This window comes from Solea solea, chromosome 1, assembly GCF_958295425.1.
Source record: "Solea solea chromosome 1, fSolSol10.1, whole genome shotgun sequence".
Lineage (NCBI taxonomy): Eukaryota > Metazoa > Chordata > Actinopteri > Pleuronectiformes > Soleidae > Solea > Solea solea.
In genome coordinates this window covers 31,072,044-31,089,210 of record NC_081134.1, presented here as the reverse complement: position 1 = coordinate 31,089,210, position 17,167 = coordinate 31,072,044, and the positions used below count along the sequence as shown (strand labels likewise).

General features: G+C 40.3%; 1 protein-coding gene across 1 annotated transcript in view; it reads left to right on the top strand.

Annotated features, from left to right (window-relative positions):
- cnksr2a (connector enhancer of kinase suppressor of Ras 2a) overlaps positions 1–17,160 on the top strand; it is a 58,299-nt gene extending 41,139 nt beyond the window's left edge. The window contains exons 15-24 of the mRNA XM_058629998.1: positions 2,453–2,628; positions 4,124–4,197; positions 4,282–4,353; positions 5,020–5,087; positions 5,248–5,345; positions 6,496–6,714; positions 7,466–7,607; positions 7,885–8,109; positions 8,891–9,078; positions 13,023–17,160. Coding sequence (XP_058485981.1) covers positions 2,453–2,628; positions 4,124–4,197; positions 4,282–4,353; positions 5,020–5,087; positions 5,248–5,345; positions 6,496–6,714; positions 7,466–7,607; positions 7,885–8,109; positions 8,891–9,078; positions 13,023–13,223 — 1,463 coding nt within the window. The 3' untranslated portion in view covers positions 13,224–17,160. The remainder of the gene's footprint in view (positions 1–2,452; positions 2,629–4,123; positions 4,198–4,281; positions 4,354–5,019; positions 5,088–5,247; positions 5,346–6,495; positions 6,715–7,465; positions 7,608–7,884; positions 8,110–8,890; positions 9,079–13,022) is intronic.
- Positions 17,161–17,167: the final 7 nt, after the last annotated feature.

The following is a 17,167-nucleotide window of genomic DNA, read 5'->3' as shown; positions in this document are numbered from 1 at the left end:
TCTCTTGGCGAAGAACAACTACAGGACACTGTGTGAAAGCAGCAGAACAGCAGCTGCTGCCTCCTGAAAAACAAAACTGCAATTATAACTAGAAAATTCTGCAGCAGAAACTTCGATGGTGCCTGCTTCTTGGTGCCAGTGTTGCAGGACTTCAGTTGGTTAAGGAGTAATCAGTGGAGTAATATTTGGGTGAAATAAAACTTTACTTAAAGTAGCATTTTTGTGGAATTCCCCTTCCAAACACCTGTTTCTAACTGTCCAAAGAGAAAGCAAGTGTGTTTTAAAGTTGTTGTGTTTCAAGAACAGTTAATGATCAAGATAAAAAATTAGATTTGTGAGCGTCAGGAGGCTTTCAGTATCTCCCACGTTTAAATTTGTGAAAAATGGGTGTCAATTGACTGAGAAATTACAGTTTTAAAATCACAGGCGAAATGCTTAGAAACGTCTTAGCACACCATTCCCGATTAAACCGCAGGTTTTGATATCGGACATTTTCTAAAAGTACTCCTTACTACTGGAGTACTCAATTGATTTGCATTGCTAAACAGGCCCGCTAATTACAAATAATTTAACCATATTTGTGACAAAGTTGATGATTTCCAGATGAATTTCCATTAACTAATTGACCCAAATACACTAACATCTATTATTCCTTCACTAAATAAATCTTTTGACAAACCCCATTGCTTTGAAATTGCCAGTGTTTTCCTTTGTCAGTACAGATTTGCATTTTTGATCGCATTTGTGTGATCTGTAAATGACTCGTATCAGTGCACAGCAATGCATTATAAAGACTTTTACCAACTAGTGCAACACCCATTCAATATGTTTTTTTTTTTTTGTTTTTGTTTTTTTTTATCGATATCTCTTGCATTTCTCATCCAAACTGCGTCAAAGTCACCTCTGCACACACACTGGTGTCCTGACTACGGCACCTGCCAAGTTTGAATCAGATGTTTAACACACAGACAGACGTTCCTTGCATTTATAGATAGATATTAATCTTATTAGCCCTTGATCTTTCAAAAAGTCTGGATATGTATTGAGAATTTATCATCAGTATTAGGGGGAAAATAATGAATATAATCATTATTAGTCAATGTGTTAAATGACTCACAAAGCCGTGACAAGTGCTCATCATAATTTTCTGTCCAATTTCAGAAGCTGGAACCAGCAGATAGTTTGTACTTTTGTTAACATAAATAAAGTACACAGTACAGAGAAGCACTCGGCCTTTTATTCTTTTTAATTTCACCTGGTGAAAAATGCAAATTTAAAGCTTCCCCCCTCCGTACCAATCTGCAGTTTATCCCGCCGCCGCGATTATTTATCCGCCTCGTCTCAGGAAAAAAATCATCTTGTTGTCTTGGACAAAACATCTCTCCTCCCCCCCCTTCCCCCCGTGTTGTGCAGAGAAGCCAAATTATCATCACACATCATGCTCATTTCACCGATAGTGTCTGGTGAATGCCATGACTTGGCATTTCCAGGGCCTTATTACTGAGACGAAACACATTTCTGTGTTGTCCCATTTTTTAAAACCCTAATAATGACCTACTTCTTAACTTATTCCCCTTCTCCTCTCCATGTTTTTTTCCCTTTTCCAACCTAATTTCTTTGCCTCTTCACCGAAAACATGTTGGATGTGATTAGTTTCTTCTTCCAGTGGCCTTTCGCTCGTTTCACCATCTGCTCGTCGTGAGAAACGCTGAAAGCTTTAGCTCCATCTGCACACAGCTCGTTTGTTTACCGCGGGCAAACCAAAGTTTTTACAGCGGCATCAAAGATTCATCGACTCTTTAAACACTTTCTCAAACAGGTAATGAAATATTACCTGTTTGCCCCCCCCACCCCGAAGCCATAAGCTCAAATTGGTGATAGTATCAGTTTATAGTCTGGGCGGGAGCTGCTGCACAAACATTTGAGTTATCACCGTTTGTGGTGCACTATCTGCAGAGACTCTTTTGCATGTTTGAGCTGTAACGTTGTGTCTTACACTGTGGAAGGAGGTTATTTTTCTTTACTCTACGCTGCACTTTCCACAGCCAGAGAAGTAAGTGGAATATTGAATTTCCTCTCCTCCTCTCGTTCAAGTCGCCAGATTTTTTTTTTTCCTTTTTTTCTGATACAGCACAAATAAAGTTTCTCTGTGGTCCTCAACTGGGAGCCAAGTATTCTCAGTAATCTCTAATGAGCAAGGAGGAAGAAAAAAAAATATGATGCAGGGCTTTTGTGCCCAGAGGAAAAATCTCATTCTTACCTTGCTCTTGCTGCAGTGCAGCGGAGTTCTGTCACACAACTCTCGCCCAAGATTTACTGGAACATTAGGGGTGTTTTTATTTACACCCACCACGACAGAAGGGCTTAAATTGAGCTGTTACGAGTGGCTCTAATGCTCTGCTCTCCTCTCTGTGTTTTTCTGATTTATAACCTCCGCTCTGTGTCGTTGCAGGGCGAGGTCTGGCCTCGCTGAGTCGGAGGCGTGTGTCCTGCAAGGCGCTCGGCAGGGGAGACTGCGAGGGCTGGCTGTGGAGGAAGAGGGACGCGAAGGGTTACTTTTCGCAGAAGTGGAAGAAGTACTGGTTTGTCCTGAAGGACAACTGCCTGTACTGGTACATCAACGAGGAGGTGAGTCTGAAGGTCTCGTTTCGCGGGCCGTTACTGTGCACCTTTGGTGGTCAGATCAACAGTGGATGGCTTGAAGTATGTCATTTACACTTTAGAATCAAGTGTCATGGCCACACGCAACATCAAGTGACGCGTCAAAAGATGACAATGTCACTTCAAGGCTTTACAGTAGAAGTTACCAAGAGTATTTATTGAGGAATTATAAAGTTTAGGGGAGGCTGTGGTCAGAGCAATTCAGAGCGATTCCCCTAAGATGCTGAAATTCAAATTGAATCCCTCAGGGCTGAACTACTGAACTACTGAAACAACTCCTAAAAGCTAATGTCAATGCTTTCCATCATGTTACCTTTAAAAAAAGTCCAAGGCCTTTTCTCAATATACTTCTCTGTGCTTATATACTCATGTACTTGCAAAATGGCATCAGCCTCGGTCCAAGTACTGTTCCAATGCACATGTATGCGAGCAGCGAGTACAGTTCTCATACCCGGAAGTGTTCTCGCTTCGCCCCTTTTTACCAAGTATACATCGGGTGGTGATTTGAGCGTACTTGGGGAAGGCCATGTATCATACATAAGTACCCAAGTACACCCTTGCATACTTGGGTATTGAGAAACGGCCCAAGTTTCCCCTTGGCAACAACTAAGCGAACGTTAAAGTTAAGCAGCTGGCCTACATTTTAGCGGAACACCTCGTGTTAGCAGTTTGTCCAGTGTCATATCTTGGGGTATTTTTTAAACCATATCTGGATGAGTAGATGGGGCTGTGGGGAAAAAGCAAGGTGGTTGACAAGAGCATTTGAAAACATATAAACCTAAATCTTAACTTCAAGTTTGCAGACAAAATTCTGTTTGGGGACTCATAAAAAATCTCCCATGACCCGTCTGTGGGTCCCAAGCCAGTGTTTGACACTAAATGGGACCATAGTTTTATTGAAGATCTGAAACTCCTCATGAAAGTGTTATCACTGAGAGTCGACCCCCCAGTGGCCAGTTAAGATAATACACATTTCTGGTACTTCCGCACTGGCTTCACTTTCCAGACCTATAGAAAAGTAGTGGGGCGTTATTATTCCTTTTCTTGTTTATTTATGCCAGAAATTAAAGAACACATTACAAAAGGCTTCGTTTCTTGTTCCAGGAAAAACGCAAAAAGATGTTTTATGCTCTTTTATTAGATTTTAATTGGCAAAATTGTCTTCTTATTTTTGCCTTAAAAGCCAATCCTTCTGCTGATGGCCAATTTAAGTTGTTGCTTTCTGAGGATCTGAAAATCATGTTTTTGTGGAAAAGCTGAGACCTTGTTTGAATTTGGACCCTGACAGAAAATAGGGAGGTCGTGAGTACAAAGATGTCACGAGGAAAAAACAGCCACAATTACCCCTTATTTATATGCTAATCAGAATCAACATCTTTCACCCTTAATTTCCCTGTAGCTTTTTTATTTATTTTTTTGGCTTTTCCATTAATTTCCCCTCATTACTGTTTCGTCCGTCCAGGACGAGAAGGCGGAGGGATTTGTCAGTCTGCCAGAGTTCAAGATCGACCGGGCCAATGAATGCCGCAAGAAGTAGTAAGTACCAGAAAAAAACCTCATGTATGAATGTTTTCCCAGCAGCAAAAATAAAAAAAATAACCCCCCCATGTTTTTCTCTAGTGCTTTCAAAGCGTGTCACCCCAAGGTCAAGAGTTTCTACTTTGCAGCAGATGGAGTGGACGACATGAACAGGTGAAGCTTGTTTTTTTTTTTTGCTATACAAGGACGGTGAGAGATAAAAACTCCCAGCTGTGTGACACATTTTTGTTTACCATTTTCCCAGAGCAGCCGCAAAAATAAATATGATTCGATAGTAAAACAGGAGGCCAGTTTGTGTAACTATACTATATATGTATATATATGTACATATATATATATACATATATATGTATATAATCACATTTAAGAAGCAGAAACAATCATGAAAAAAGCTTCAAACTGATTAATCGATTATCAAAATAGTTGACGATTACTTTAGTAATCGAGTAGTTGAGAAAAACTTCACAAATCTGGTTTATAACACTTGTGTTGTATCATAGTGTATATTTTAGTGTGGTCATTTTTAGTTATTTTCAAGCCCTAGTAGAATAATACATCGGACTTCTACTCAAATACTGTTGACTTAATTAATTAATTGTACTTTTCTAATATGAAGTGTACAATATATGGTCATTTAAAAAAAAAAAAAAAAAGTCAATTGATTGAATTAAATAATCATAATTTCAATAAATTAATGCATTTTGCCTCAGTAGACTGTCAATATAATGCAGTTTCAGTCAGAATATCTCAATTGTATCTATTTATTTATTAGTTTTCATTAGAGTAATTTCACAAATGTAAATATCTGAACTCCCTTAGATGGCTGAGTCGACTCAACATGGCCGCCGTGGGCTACGCTGAACGCGAGAGGATGCGCCAGGAGCAGGGTGAGGCATATATTCTATGCTATATATACTACTGTACATATGTACTCTCACTGTATCCGTGCTGTCATTACTGCAGTGCATTTACTTTGTGCCTCCTTATTATTTTAGGATACGTGAATGATGTGGTCGTGTATGTATGTGTTGTTTTTTTTTCTCCCAGATTACTGGAGTGAGAGCGAACATGAGGATGACACCACCTCCAGCCCCAAACAGGACAGCCCCCCACCTCCATACGATACCTACCCACGGCCTCCATCGGTGAGTCACACACTCACACACACACGTTTACATACACTGTTTTTCTACATCAGTGACTTCTATTTCTTGTTATTTTTACATAATAAAAATAGAATAGAAATGTTTTAAGGTATTTTATAATTATATTACCTTAAATGTGCTTTTTAATCTTTTTTTTTATTATTGTTATTATTGGATGTCTCCTATTAGCGTGGAGCTCCCCTGTTAGTGAACTTGTAACGACCAAGGTTATTATTAATAGTTCAGGATTTTGCATTTAATTTTCATTAAGTTCAGTTTTAATTTGTTTTCAGAGCGGTTTTGCTAGTTTTTATTAGGGCCCGAGCACGAATGCTAGTGCTTGATACCAGTGCGTTGTTCAAGGGCTCTATGGCACCCCCCTAAGGTGAAAAAACAGCCAAAATTTAGTTCCACCATATTTCCCAAACTCGTTGGGAAGATGTTACTGCCCAAAATGAACAAAAAAGGTCTATCACAGCCAACGATGATTTAAATTCCAATCTCACAGTCCCATTTTATGTAGTGTCCTGTTGCTCCTCCAGGACACAAAATGTGGCGAGAAGTCTGTACAATCGAATTAAACATTAGATATCCCTCTTGTTTAACAAAGAAATAAAAAAAATAAACTTTGGACACTAGAACAAACACTGGACTCTTGCAACAACAGGTGTTCAGATAACCTAAACAGACATAGTGACAGATAACCTAAAAAGTGATGGTACTCAAAATAGTACAATTAAGAAGTTCTGGATGTGTGTACTGGACAGCACTGGACCCTTTCAAGCACTGATGCTCGCATAAAGCACGTACTGTACTCAGACAGAAGAAATCTAGCTCAATTTCTTCGTCATGGTCCATTTTATCAGCTAAAATTATTGCCAATTAAGTCCACGGGGAGTGGTAAGGGCGACATTTGCTGTAATTGATGCTAAAATTGGCCCCAGAACTGGCTGTTCTACATTTAGTGTCTTTTCTTAGGGGGCATTTTCTCAATTTAGGAGGAAGTGAAACAATAACAGTCATTACAGCAGGACTCGAGGTCATTGTAGAACCTACTTTGGTGTTTTGTCTTTTCCTCAAACACACACTCGTCCACTCCTTTAAGACCAATTACAGGTCATCAGTTGATCACGTGCCCACTGTTTGTCAGATGAGTGCCTACTTGGAAGGACGGACCACTCGGCTGTCTTCCACGGAGACGTCTCGCTCTCGCTCTTCCCAGGAGGACTTCCTGTGCGGGGAGCCACCCGCAGCGTCCGCTGAGCCGCAGTACCACCCAGGTCCTCTCGGGGGAGGCACCACACACAGTGGGAGGAAACCAGGGGGCAGCAGCAGCAGCGACGTGCAGTACAGATGTGATGCTATAGAGGTGCGTCACAAGGTTTCCGTTAATTAAAAGTAGTTTTTAATCCGGTAAATACATTTTTTACAATGGTGATAAGACAATTATGTAAGCATTGCTTTGTCTGATGAAATGTAGCAAAACCATCTCAGGTTTTTATTCTGGTGCTTCCAGTTACCAACTGTGTGAATTTACATATTTGCTAAATATTGAGTTTCACCCAATACATTTATATTTAACATTTACATTTAGAACTATTTTTTACACTTTTTTTTAACATTCACTGAAGCTAAATGTGGCAAAATGTTGATGAATGTGTGTCCAACTAGTCTTATGGTCATTTTTGCTCCTTTACCTGTGTTAGTTTTATCTCAGAGTAGTTCTTTTGCTAACTGTTTTGCATATACTTTTTCCCAATGTCATTTTAGCTCAATCCCTAGCTGTAGCACATAGTTTGTCCTCGGGTCATTCTAGCACCATTGCCAGCTGTTAGCATGCAGTTAGTCCTATAGTCATATTAACTCTCTTGCTAACTGTTAGCATGTAGTTAGTCCCAGCATCATTTTAGCTCCATTGCTAGCTGCTAGCATGTAGTGTGTCCTAGGGTTGTTTTAGCCTTGCTTGCTTGCTATTGTTATTCCAACAATGGTGGTGTGTAATGAATATTTCAGTTATTATTTTGTTATTGCTATTATTATGATAAACATTATTATAATTGATTGTAGTTGTAGTAGCAGTCGTACTAGAAGTAGTAAGTAAACCATATTGTTTCCTGCAGTACCGTTCCAGTCCTGCTGGGGGCAGCAGTGAGACAGGGTCCCCAGGCCGCTCTTCGTCCTCTCAGAGACGTTCTTGGCAGGACCTGATTGAGACGCCGCTGACTGAGGCCGGACTGCACTATTTACAAACTGGACCGTTAGGTAATGTCCTGTTTGACCCAGAAGCTTCATGAATATAAGCTGGTGTTTATCGGGATTTTTAATATTCCAAGATATATATATATATATATATATATATTTTTTTTTTTTTTACATAGAGGGCTTCATGTGGTTGTTACTGATAGATATTGGTAGATTTCTTGGTTTTAATTGTCATTACTCATTGGCATAATATATCTGTTCATGTAATGTTAATTTTCTTCTGTAGTCATAGAAAATAAACAATATATTGAATAATATAATGTCTCCATTGTTCCAGAGGACGCAGTCTTTGTTGAACCTGGTCCCGGCGGTGGGAGTATGATGGCCGGAGCCGTGTACACTCTCCCCGCACAAAGGAATGTCCCGTTGCCTATGGCGATGCAGAGGCTGATTCCTATGGCAACCCAGGGAGGGAAACCCCGCAGCTTCACGCTGCCAAGAGACAGCAACCTCCACACACTCCTCACACCCCCTGCAAAAGAGGAGCACCAAACACGCAACGGTGAGTTCACTCAGAATCACGGAGGAAAAAAAACTTGAGCACGTACAAGAGCAGAAAGCGCGCACACACACACAAACACACACACAGATAATTCCTTTGTTGTGTTACGTATGTGTGTGGGTGTGTGGGATGTCAGGTGAAAGCAGTGAGTGTCTCTCCCTGAGTGACAGCCTCTTGAGATGGAGAAAAAAAAGGAGAAGGATATTTTAAGGTGAAGACGTTGACGTCAGTACATGTTCCAGATATGAAAAACGCTCTCAGGCAAGCACACGCATTTACATTTAAATCGTCATCACAATCAAGTAGACTGACACACACATACTCACCCACTCCAGTCATACACTGAGCTAATGAGGCTAATGAGACAAGGGGGCACTGGTTGCCACGGTGAGCCGAGGCAGCGCACAGGAAGTGACCGGCTGGAATTATAAACATGATGAATTCATGCCATCGGGTGATTAAGTCTAAGTCGAAGCAGAAAAAAGTTTATAAATAGATTAAAAAAAATGTGTGTCAAGTCAGCCAAGCGCAACATAATTAAATAAATAAATAAAGTGAGGATAGAGGAGAGGAGAGAGGACATCCCTGGGGCAGGAAAAACAGAACAAGATTTTACCATCATTAGCTGTTTTCTGTGTGTCTAAAATCATTATCCTCAGTGTTGGCATGTGTGCTGCTGTCCTCATGTGGTCACTCTGCGATATAACAAAGAATTACCCTTAGAATTCACACTTACTGTATGTGAATGAATGTATGAATGACGCGTCTGACCGTGTTGAAGGCGGCAGTGAAGGAGCGTCCCTCGGCGACCTGTTCCGCGCCTGCGAGCAGGGCGGCGTGTGCCCCTTGGGCCGCGCGTCGGAGGCCAAAGGTCAGACGGAGTTCAGGCAGTCGTTCCTCCGACGGGCCGCCGACCCTCAACTCAACGACCGCCTGCACCGTCTCCGCATTCTGACCTCCACCCTAAAGGTTGGTTCACTCACACACTCTTAAGCCTGACGTGTTTACACTCATATCAAGGCTCGATATTTATCGCGATGTTGTGGTCGTAATATCGCTCTGAATAGATCGGAACGTCCACCCCATGGTTGACCAGAGTGCTTTACCGATTTAAAGGCACAGCAACATAAAAGATGTTAAACACAAAATCCATAAAAATAGTGACATTATACAATAGTAAAATGGTAACAACTAGATAGAAGTGTCCGGGTTGGTTATTTTTATCCTAAAGTGAAGGCCAAAGAGAAAAGTAGGGTCTTGATGGCCTGATCGCCCGTGGAAAACAATGTTTTTGAAATACTCTGTAAAGAGCTGGAAACTGACGGTAAGGGTTAGGTCGTCTCACAATTTTGTATTACTTGCGTTCCTGCACGATTTCTTCAACCGACAGTGTACTAACAGCTAACAGTTGGACACACATGATGTCAGAACTTTTACTAATTAGTCTGAATTTCTCACCCACCTTGTCTGCTATAATGGTAATTATCGTGATGATAGAGCAGAAAAGAGCACAAAGGACGATGGGTACACGGAAGATGGACTCATGGTCTCTGTCATTCTCACAAAAAACAGTATTAAGACACTTTATACCTAATATAGACATGACATGCCACAGGTATATAAATATGCACACAAAAACATACAACAGACACTCAAACGTAACAAAAAAGGCTCTCAAAGACTGGGTCAGGACCCACACGTGGGTCGCAGGAGATTTTTTCGGGTCCCTAAACAAAATTTGCAGAATTTCCCCAAACTATGAGAAGCGATTGTGTTATTAATATTGTTTAAACATTTAACGACAGACATGTGGTCATCATGGGTGTTACAGATTTCAAATTGCAGTACACGTTTACACGTTTCTAGGCCAACGTCTTCAATGGCGCGAGAGTACATCATCCATTTCCTACAAGGTTTTATACATTTTTCTTGTTCAACCCTGAGAAACGAGAAAGTGAAAGTCGATTTCATTCACCAATCCTCGCCTATTGGGCTTTTGTTGGAGGGTTGACTTGCAACCATTTGCGAGTTGTGGCTTTTTAATTATCCGTCTTTGTGTCCAAACACAAATACCTTGAATGTAACATTTTGTCTGTGCAAAGCGAAACGACCTGGGGCATCTCTTTTATGACTCAAACACTGTAGGCTGAGAGAGCACAGGTTTACCTTTACCTTCATGGTACAGCACAGCATGTACTAACACTGCAGCACTGTATCCGCCTTAAAGCTGCTTGCTTGAAAAAAAAGTCCATTGTTGAGTTTATTAAAATACTAACATTTTCTCTAGATGACTCTCCATTTTCTCTGAGTTTTACAGACGTTGGCGTCCATGTTGTCACGTCACTGAGGCCTTAGCTGAAACTTTTACATCTCTAAAATTCTCTGCCAACGTTGACAGCTCTTTAATTTCTATTGATTGTCTGACTGTCTGCTCGACTCTGTCCTTTGGTGCATAATTATCACCCTCTCTCTTTTACAGAATATTCTGTAATAATTGAACAATAATGCCAAAAACCTCCTGCCTACTGTACCTTTATTTCCTTTAAAATGGGCCCCTAAAAGTCACTCATTTGCAACACTCAAGTACAAATGCAGCCGATACTAATGTCTGACACTGAACCTTTCACATATTCCTGAGTGTGTCGTGTCATATATATACTCGTGTTCATGAACCTTCACGCCTTCATTTCACTGTGTACGAGGGCTCACCTTGAATGACGCATCCTCACTTTATGGAGCTTGGTGTGAGTCACTGTTCATAATCTGAACATCATGTACTGTATGCACACACACGCGCAGATGCTGGAGAATGTCTCTGTTTTGTTTGTCGTAGTGGTGTCATCTGTCTTTGGTCTGTCTCCTTGGTTTTTGTTGTTGTGAGTCGTTTTTCTATGGAGCTTTGTCACGCAGCCATCTGTGGCTTTGTGCTGTACGAGCTGTGTGGTTACAGTATGTTCTCAGGCTGTGGCTGTCGTTTCTCTCTCGTCGCTCTCTGGAGTTTGTATCTGTTGTCGCCTTCTCCTCTTCCTCTGTGGACGTGGACGGGGAAGGTTTCTGTCGAGGGCGCAGGGCGCGAGGTGGTAGTCGGTGTGTTCTTTGTCGTCTCTCTTTCTGGAACGATCTGTGGCTTTGGTTTCCTCGTCTCTGTTGGTACAAGTTTGGTGGAGGAGCTTCAGTGTTTGTTCCTTGTCTGGCGTTTCTTACACCGAGGAATACACCGAGTTTCAATGAAATTTTTGATTAAATCACATCGTGAGGCCATACTGCAGACAACAAAGTCACCCATGTCATAGAACCTTCTTTTAACACTTAGACAACCCTTCAAGAAAGTTACATTAACACACCTAGATTATCAAAATGTGTTCATAAAAATGAAGGTATAAAAATTGTATATATTTTTAAAATTATTATTATTATTATTTTTATGGTTTTAAACCAGCATCAGTCCTTGCCATACATAAATTGTCAAGTTTTCGTCATGATGCGCATATGTACATTTGTTCATATGCGTTATTAATTTCATAAAATACTCGTGTTAACACACCTAGAACACCAAAATGAAGCGATAAAAATTGTATAAATTATTTTTTATCAGATATTATACATTATCATCATCATCAAACATTAATTCATTTAAAAAAAGTTTTAACCCTTAAATTGCCATTATTGTCATTAAAAATACTTCATACTTCATCAGAAACGGATGATTACACAGGTCATACAAGACATCTACTTTATGCTTGATTTGATGTAATTATTTTACATGTAATCACTATAATATGATAGGATTAGGGTTTTAACAATATGCATGGAAAAAGGATAAAATATTCTAGAAATTTAAAGCCAAAAACATAAAAATATGTCTGGGTGACTTGTTTAAAGGTTCATTGCTTTTTTTTTTTTTTTTTACAGAAAATATGGCTTTATTTATGCAAACAGGTGATTTATCTCCACTGGTTGCTGTGGAAACAAGAAACCCACCTGCGTATTCTTTTTCATGCATCAAATCTGAACAAAAACAATGGGCTGCAGTTGAAAATAACAAGTGGAGAAGTGTCTCCAAATCTGCAGTTTCTCCGTCGCAGACAATTGATCCAATAACTATGTTGTTGACAAATATGTGACATTGACACAAGGAATTAAATATTAATCTGCTTTAAGAAATAGATTAATACATTATTGACAATATTATAACACGTTTTAACCGGAAATGCTGAGTGTGACAATAATTAGCTGACTTTATTATATATAAAATAATATATACCATTGTTTCAGATGTGAAATCAACATTTCATTCTCTTGTAGTCAAGATAAAATCTAATCACATGGTAATGATTTAAAAAAAGACGTATTAAAGCCATAAACCAGAACAAATTGAGACATTAGGAGTGCATTTACAAGAGCTAAAACAGTATCCCAGATTATACAGTGTTTTATTGCAGCATTTCGGCATCTACAAATGATAATAAACATTTAGATATGCCAGTTGAATTCAGGTCAATTTAATGCAAAATCTTATGATTTGATTAGGAAGAAATAATTTCATTTAAGTTGTAAATTGTAAAATTAAAGTTTGTCAGTTTTGGTGAAAGTGTACTTTACCTTTAGTATTAAAACACTCACAGATGAATTATTCACTTATGTTTGCCGTTAACTTGAGAAAAATTGAACAAATAATCAAGATTTTTGTGTCTGTGACTCTCTGATGTAAAATCTCACTAAACTCGGTGTATCGCCCTCACCGTGTGTGTCTTGTGCTTTTCTTGTGTCTCTGTTAGTAGTTAAGAAAACAAATTAATCAATTAATTAACATAAAAAGTGACAACACCCCCTCCCCCTGCCAAACCTCCCCCCTCCCCCTGCCAACCCTCCCCGCCTCCTCCTGCCCCTCCTGTGTTTCTGCATCCCCATAGGACAGGGAGGGGGAGCTAGCGCTGATTGACAGGCTGTTGGCCAATCCCCAGCTGTCGTCGGCTGAGTTCCAGGAGTGGAAGCAAGCCTATCAGGAGCTGTTCTCGCAGGAGCCTCAGAACTCCGCCGCCGAGTCCGAGCCGGGCCCGCCACTGACCCCCTCGCTCTCTCACACGCACTCCTACATCGAGACCCATGTCTGACACGTAAAACACAGAGAGACACCCATTGCCATGGTTTACGGTCAGCCGAGGTCTTTCTTGCGTCAGTGACTGAATGTGAGGACGAGTTGATTCTTATACTGATGACTTTCAGCGGGCCGAGACGTTCGAGTGCAATACGGCGGCTTTCTATGTGTGGACGCCTCGGGTCACGAGCTGACAAGAGGGCAGTTCACAACGACTCTTAAGCATTAAGTGTTTGCTTTTTACACTCTTTACCTTACTCTACATGGATTAAAGGGATTGAAAGAAGAGTTGAACCTGACGTGTCTCCGCGAGCTGCCATTTTCACCCCCCGGTTTGTCGTGCCATGTTTCTACAGACTGCACAGTGTCTTGTCGCGTCCTCTCCAGCCTTATACTTGATGTATATATGATGATATTTTCTGTACAGTGAGTGTTACTGCAGATTAGCATTGTTTTGTTTTTGTTTTAGAGACATTTATTTATGATGGTATTGGTTGAAATATGTATTACTGCTGGGCTGGACCTGGAGCATGCACACTCAACAAGGACCCATTTAACCTTTCTCCAGTGTTCCCTTAAACCTTCCCTTATTTCAGTGTTGGCCGGCTAATGTATGTACCAATGTGTTTTATCTTGTCCAATGTAGCCTGGCTAAAGCATCTCAATCTCATATGAGTCTGGAAAGGGTGTTGTCAATCCGTGTATCATTTGTTCATTCATTGAAGTTACTAGACCCGAAAGTTGCGAGTTAAGTAAAGTTAGAAAGCTATTCACAAATTCAAACTTCCGCGATCAATAACATTCAAATGCAATATTCTTGAAACACATGCAAGACCTATTTTGAATCATAGCAACGTTGACAACAAGCTACAACATCCAAAAGAGCTAGAGAAACTACATTTATCTCTACGTGCAGTCATCAGAGACCAGGGACCGCCGACAAAGTGCAACACCCAAGAAATTATATTTAAAAAATATATATTAAATAACTTCACCATGACACAGTGTAGTGTCGTCAAACTTTATTTTAATTTTACTGCATAAAAGCATAAAAATGTAAGATTTTTGTTGATTTGCTCCTCCCCTGTCACAGGTCCCGTCCGGGTTACACAACCTTCAGGGTCACATAACTTGCGTTAGATGTAAAAATCAAAACTGGGCGAAACGGGAAACACTCATTATCCACCATTTTTCATTTTATCTCCCACTTTCAGGAGTCATCACCAATCACAAGTTACATAAAATGGAAGCAACAGCTGAATCGAAAGACAGCTGCTCTTTTTGACGGCAGCCATGTATACAACAGCTGCTAGACGTCGTTTCTTGGTCGTCATCGTCATGTTAGGGCCACCTCTAGTGTGCCAGGAGTTTGCAAGTGGTTCCCTTTTTTTTTTTAGGAGATTCTGAAGTTGGCCAAAAACGGTGTTCCTTGCCAGATGCATCCGCAAGAGCAAAATTAAATATTTGGCAGACTCAGCTGGGTTCACGCAGGCGACTGTATGTGAGCACAAAAACCACAAATTATCATGACATTTCCACTCAAAGCACCAAAATAGAGACAGGTTACTCACAGCTAAATTTTAAAACACTCTGAATGGTGTGGATTATGTGGGGGATTGTGTATCCCGACGCATGAGTAAAGACGCTCCATGTGTACAATATTGCAAGATTTTTAGGTAATAAGGTTGGAAAACTATCTGAAATAACTTTGCTTTAGGAAAACCGAACACTGGAGTAAGGTTAAAGGAACAATCCACCCTAAGAACATTTAACACTGTTGATTAACAACTGCCAATATTGCATTTAGGAGCCCATGGTGTGGTACAGAATGATACCTGATGGAGGCTTTGAATGATTCATGTGTTGCCAAACTGCTTTGTGGAACCATTGCTTTGCTTTGCAAGTGCCGTGTGTGTGGCAGGAAATCCCGTCAAAAAGCACAGTTCACAGTTCATTATCTCAATTGTGCCTGCATTGTGATCTGTTCTTACCATGCAAATGAGTTAAATTGGCAGTTGGGAAGCTTGTCAGTAAACAAAAGCACACGCCAGGTCAAGCGGAGTGGGATTTACATTATATTTAAATCGCAGTTTTTCGATCGGTTTTTTTAAATCACAAACTGTGAAGAGAGAGTGACTGGCAAGGGTTCGCTACCACTGTTGGCTCAAGCTCAAAGGATGAGGTGAAGTTACTTTGTGTGTCAAAATAGGCTTGGTTCACCTGCTGCTGATCACAGAACCAGCCAGAGCAGCTCTGTTTGTCATCCGAACACAGTCCGCAGGTTAATGAGAGCTCTAAGTGAGACCTGGAGCTCCATTCAGGGTCAGAATTGTCGGGTGATTCACATCATGCCCCATGATACTGCTGCCATGATGAAGCAATTCTCCATTATTCTGCCATCAACTCCTTTTTTTAACCAGTGCAACAGTGACAGGGACTGTTTCTCAATACCCAAGTATGCAAGGATGTACTTGCATACGACTGCAGTACATACCCGCCAAGTACGGGAGTACACAAGTACGATCATTGCAATTGGAACAGTAGCATTTTAACTTGTTCTGCTGTTTGAATTGCAGGTGGCGCCAATCGCTTAAGCTTCATTACCGCCACCGAGTGCTGATAACAAACCACATTTTTGAATTCCAAATGACTAATTTCTCGCCTCAAAGGATCTTAAAACTGCATTCCAGGACACAGAAAAAAATTTTATTTCAGGTTTTTGTGTGTTCTCTCTGCTGGTAAGGTTCCAGCAAAATGCATTCTGGGATACAGGACTTTCCCCAAGTACGCTGAAGTCACCACCCGATGCATACGTGATAAAACTGGCGAACGCAAGTACAGAGAAGTATATGCATATTGAGAAACGGCCAAGTTTTAGCTAACTTCCTTCGAAGGAACGCCTCTTTGTGGAGTTTTGGATCCTGATTGGACAAAATGTTTTGCCAATATTAGGAAAGTTTCCCAGACCACTCCAGTAATAGCTAGTTGGAATATAGAGTGAAATCTATATTTCACTCTATATATACTCTATATATATATAAAAATCATATTTTTTAATTACAAGAAATCCATTTATTGAATGCACGTTAAGGGGAAAACTGCTTATTTTCAGCTCATTATGGTAGAGTTATGGTATTCTTACCATCCAATAACCTAAAAATAGCAGAGTACTTAGCTGACAGAGCATAAAACCGGTCTCCAAAATATGTACCCGCCTAAATATAGCCATGTTTCTGTTGCTGTTGTCTTTTTCTTCTGTGTACTGGCGTCTTCTGTCATTTGGATTGGCAACTGCAGCACACACACAGATTGCTATTGCATTATCTGGGTGTATTAGTCCAACTTTGGTACAATTTCAGTCAGACTTAACAGGTTTACGTGTATTTTTAAAGTCTAGTTTTAATTGGACTAAGAATAATTTAATGTAAATGTGCTGATTTGGACTTCCTGTTGTGATCAAATCCAAACCTCAATCTCAATTTTAAAAAATTGCTTTTAGCTGAGATTCACACAAGACAACACCTAGAAAAGAGAAGCTAGGTCCCTGCACTTTGCCTCAGGCTCCATTTCGGTTTAGTTTTTCTCCCACTTTCATCTTCTGTGGCTTTAATGGGCAACGTCATCCTAACCACAACACCTGAGCCTCCTGTCACCATGGCAACCAAAACTATAAGAGAGGTGGTCAAGCTGATCTGGTCATCATGGAAAAGCCACCTGGAAAAAATAGATACTTTCATGAAGAGGGTTTTCATGGATTATATACTGACGATAACAGTGTACAGGTTTTCATGGGTGGACTTTTCCTGTCCTGCATGCAACATAGATAATATAACGACATGTTTCCATAGGAACTGCAATACAGATCTAATAAAAACATATATCAGTTTGTTTATTTGTATGCTGCTGCACAAGACGCTGCACATAACTATTAAAAAGCAATCATGAACAGACAAAATAAGC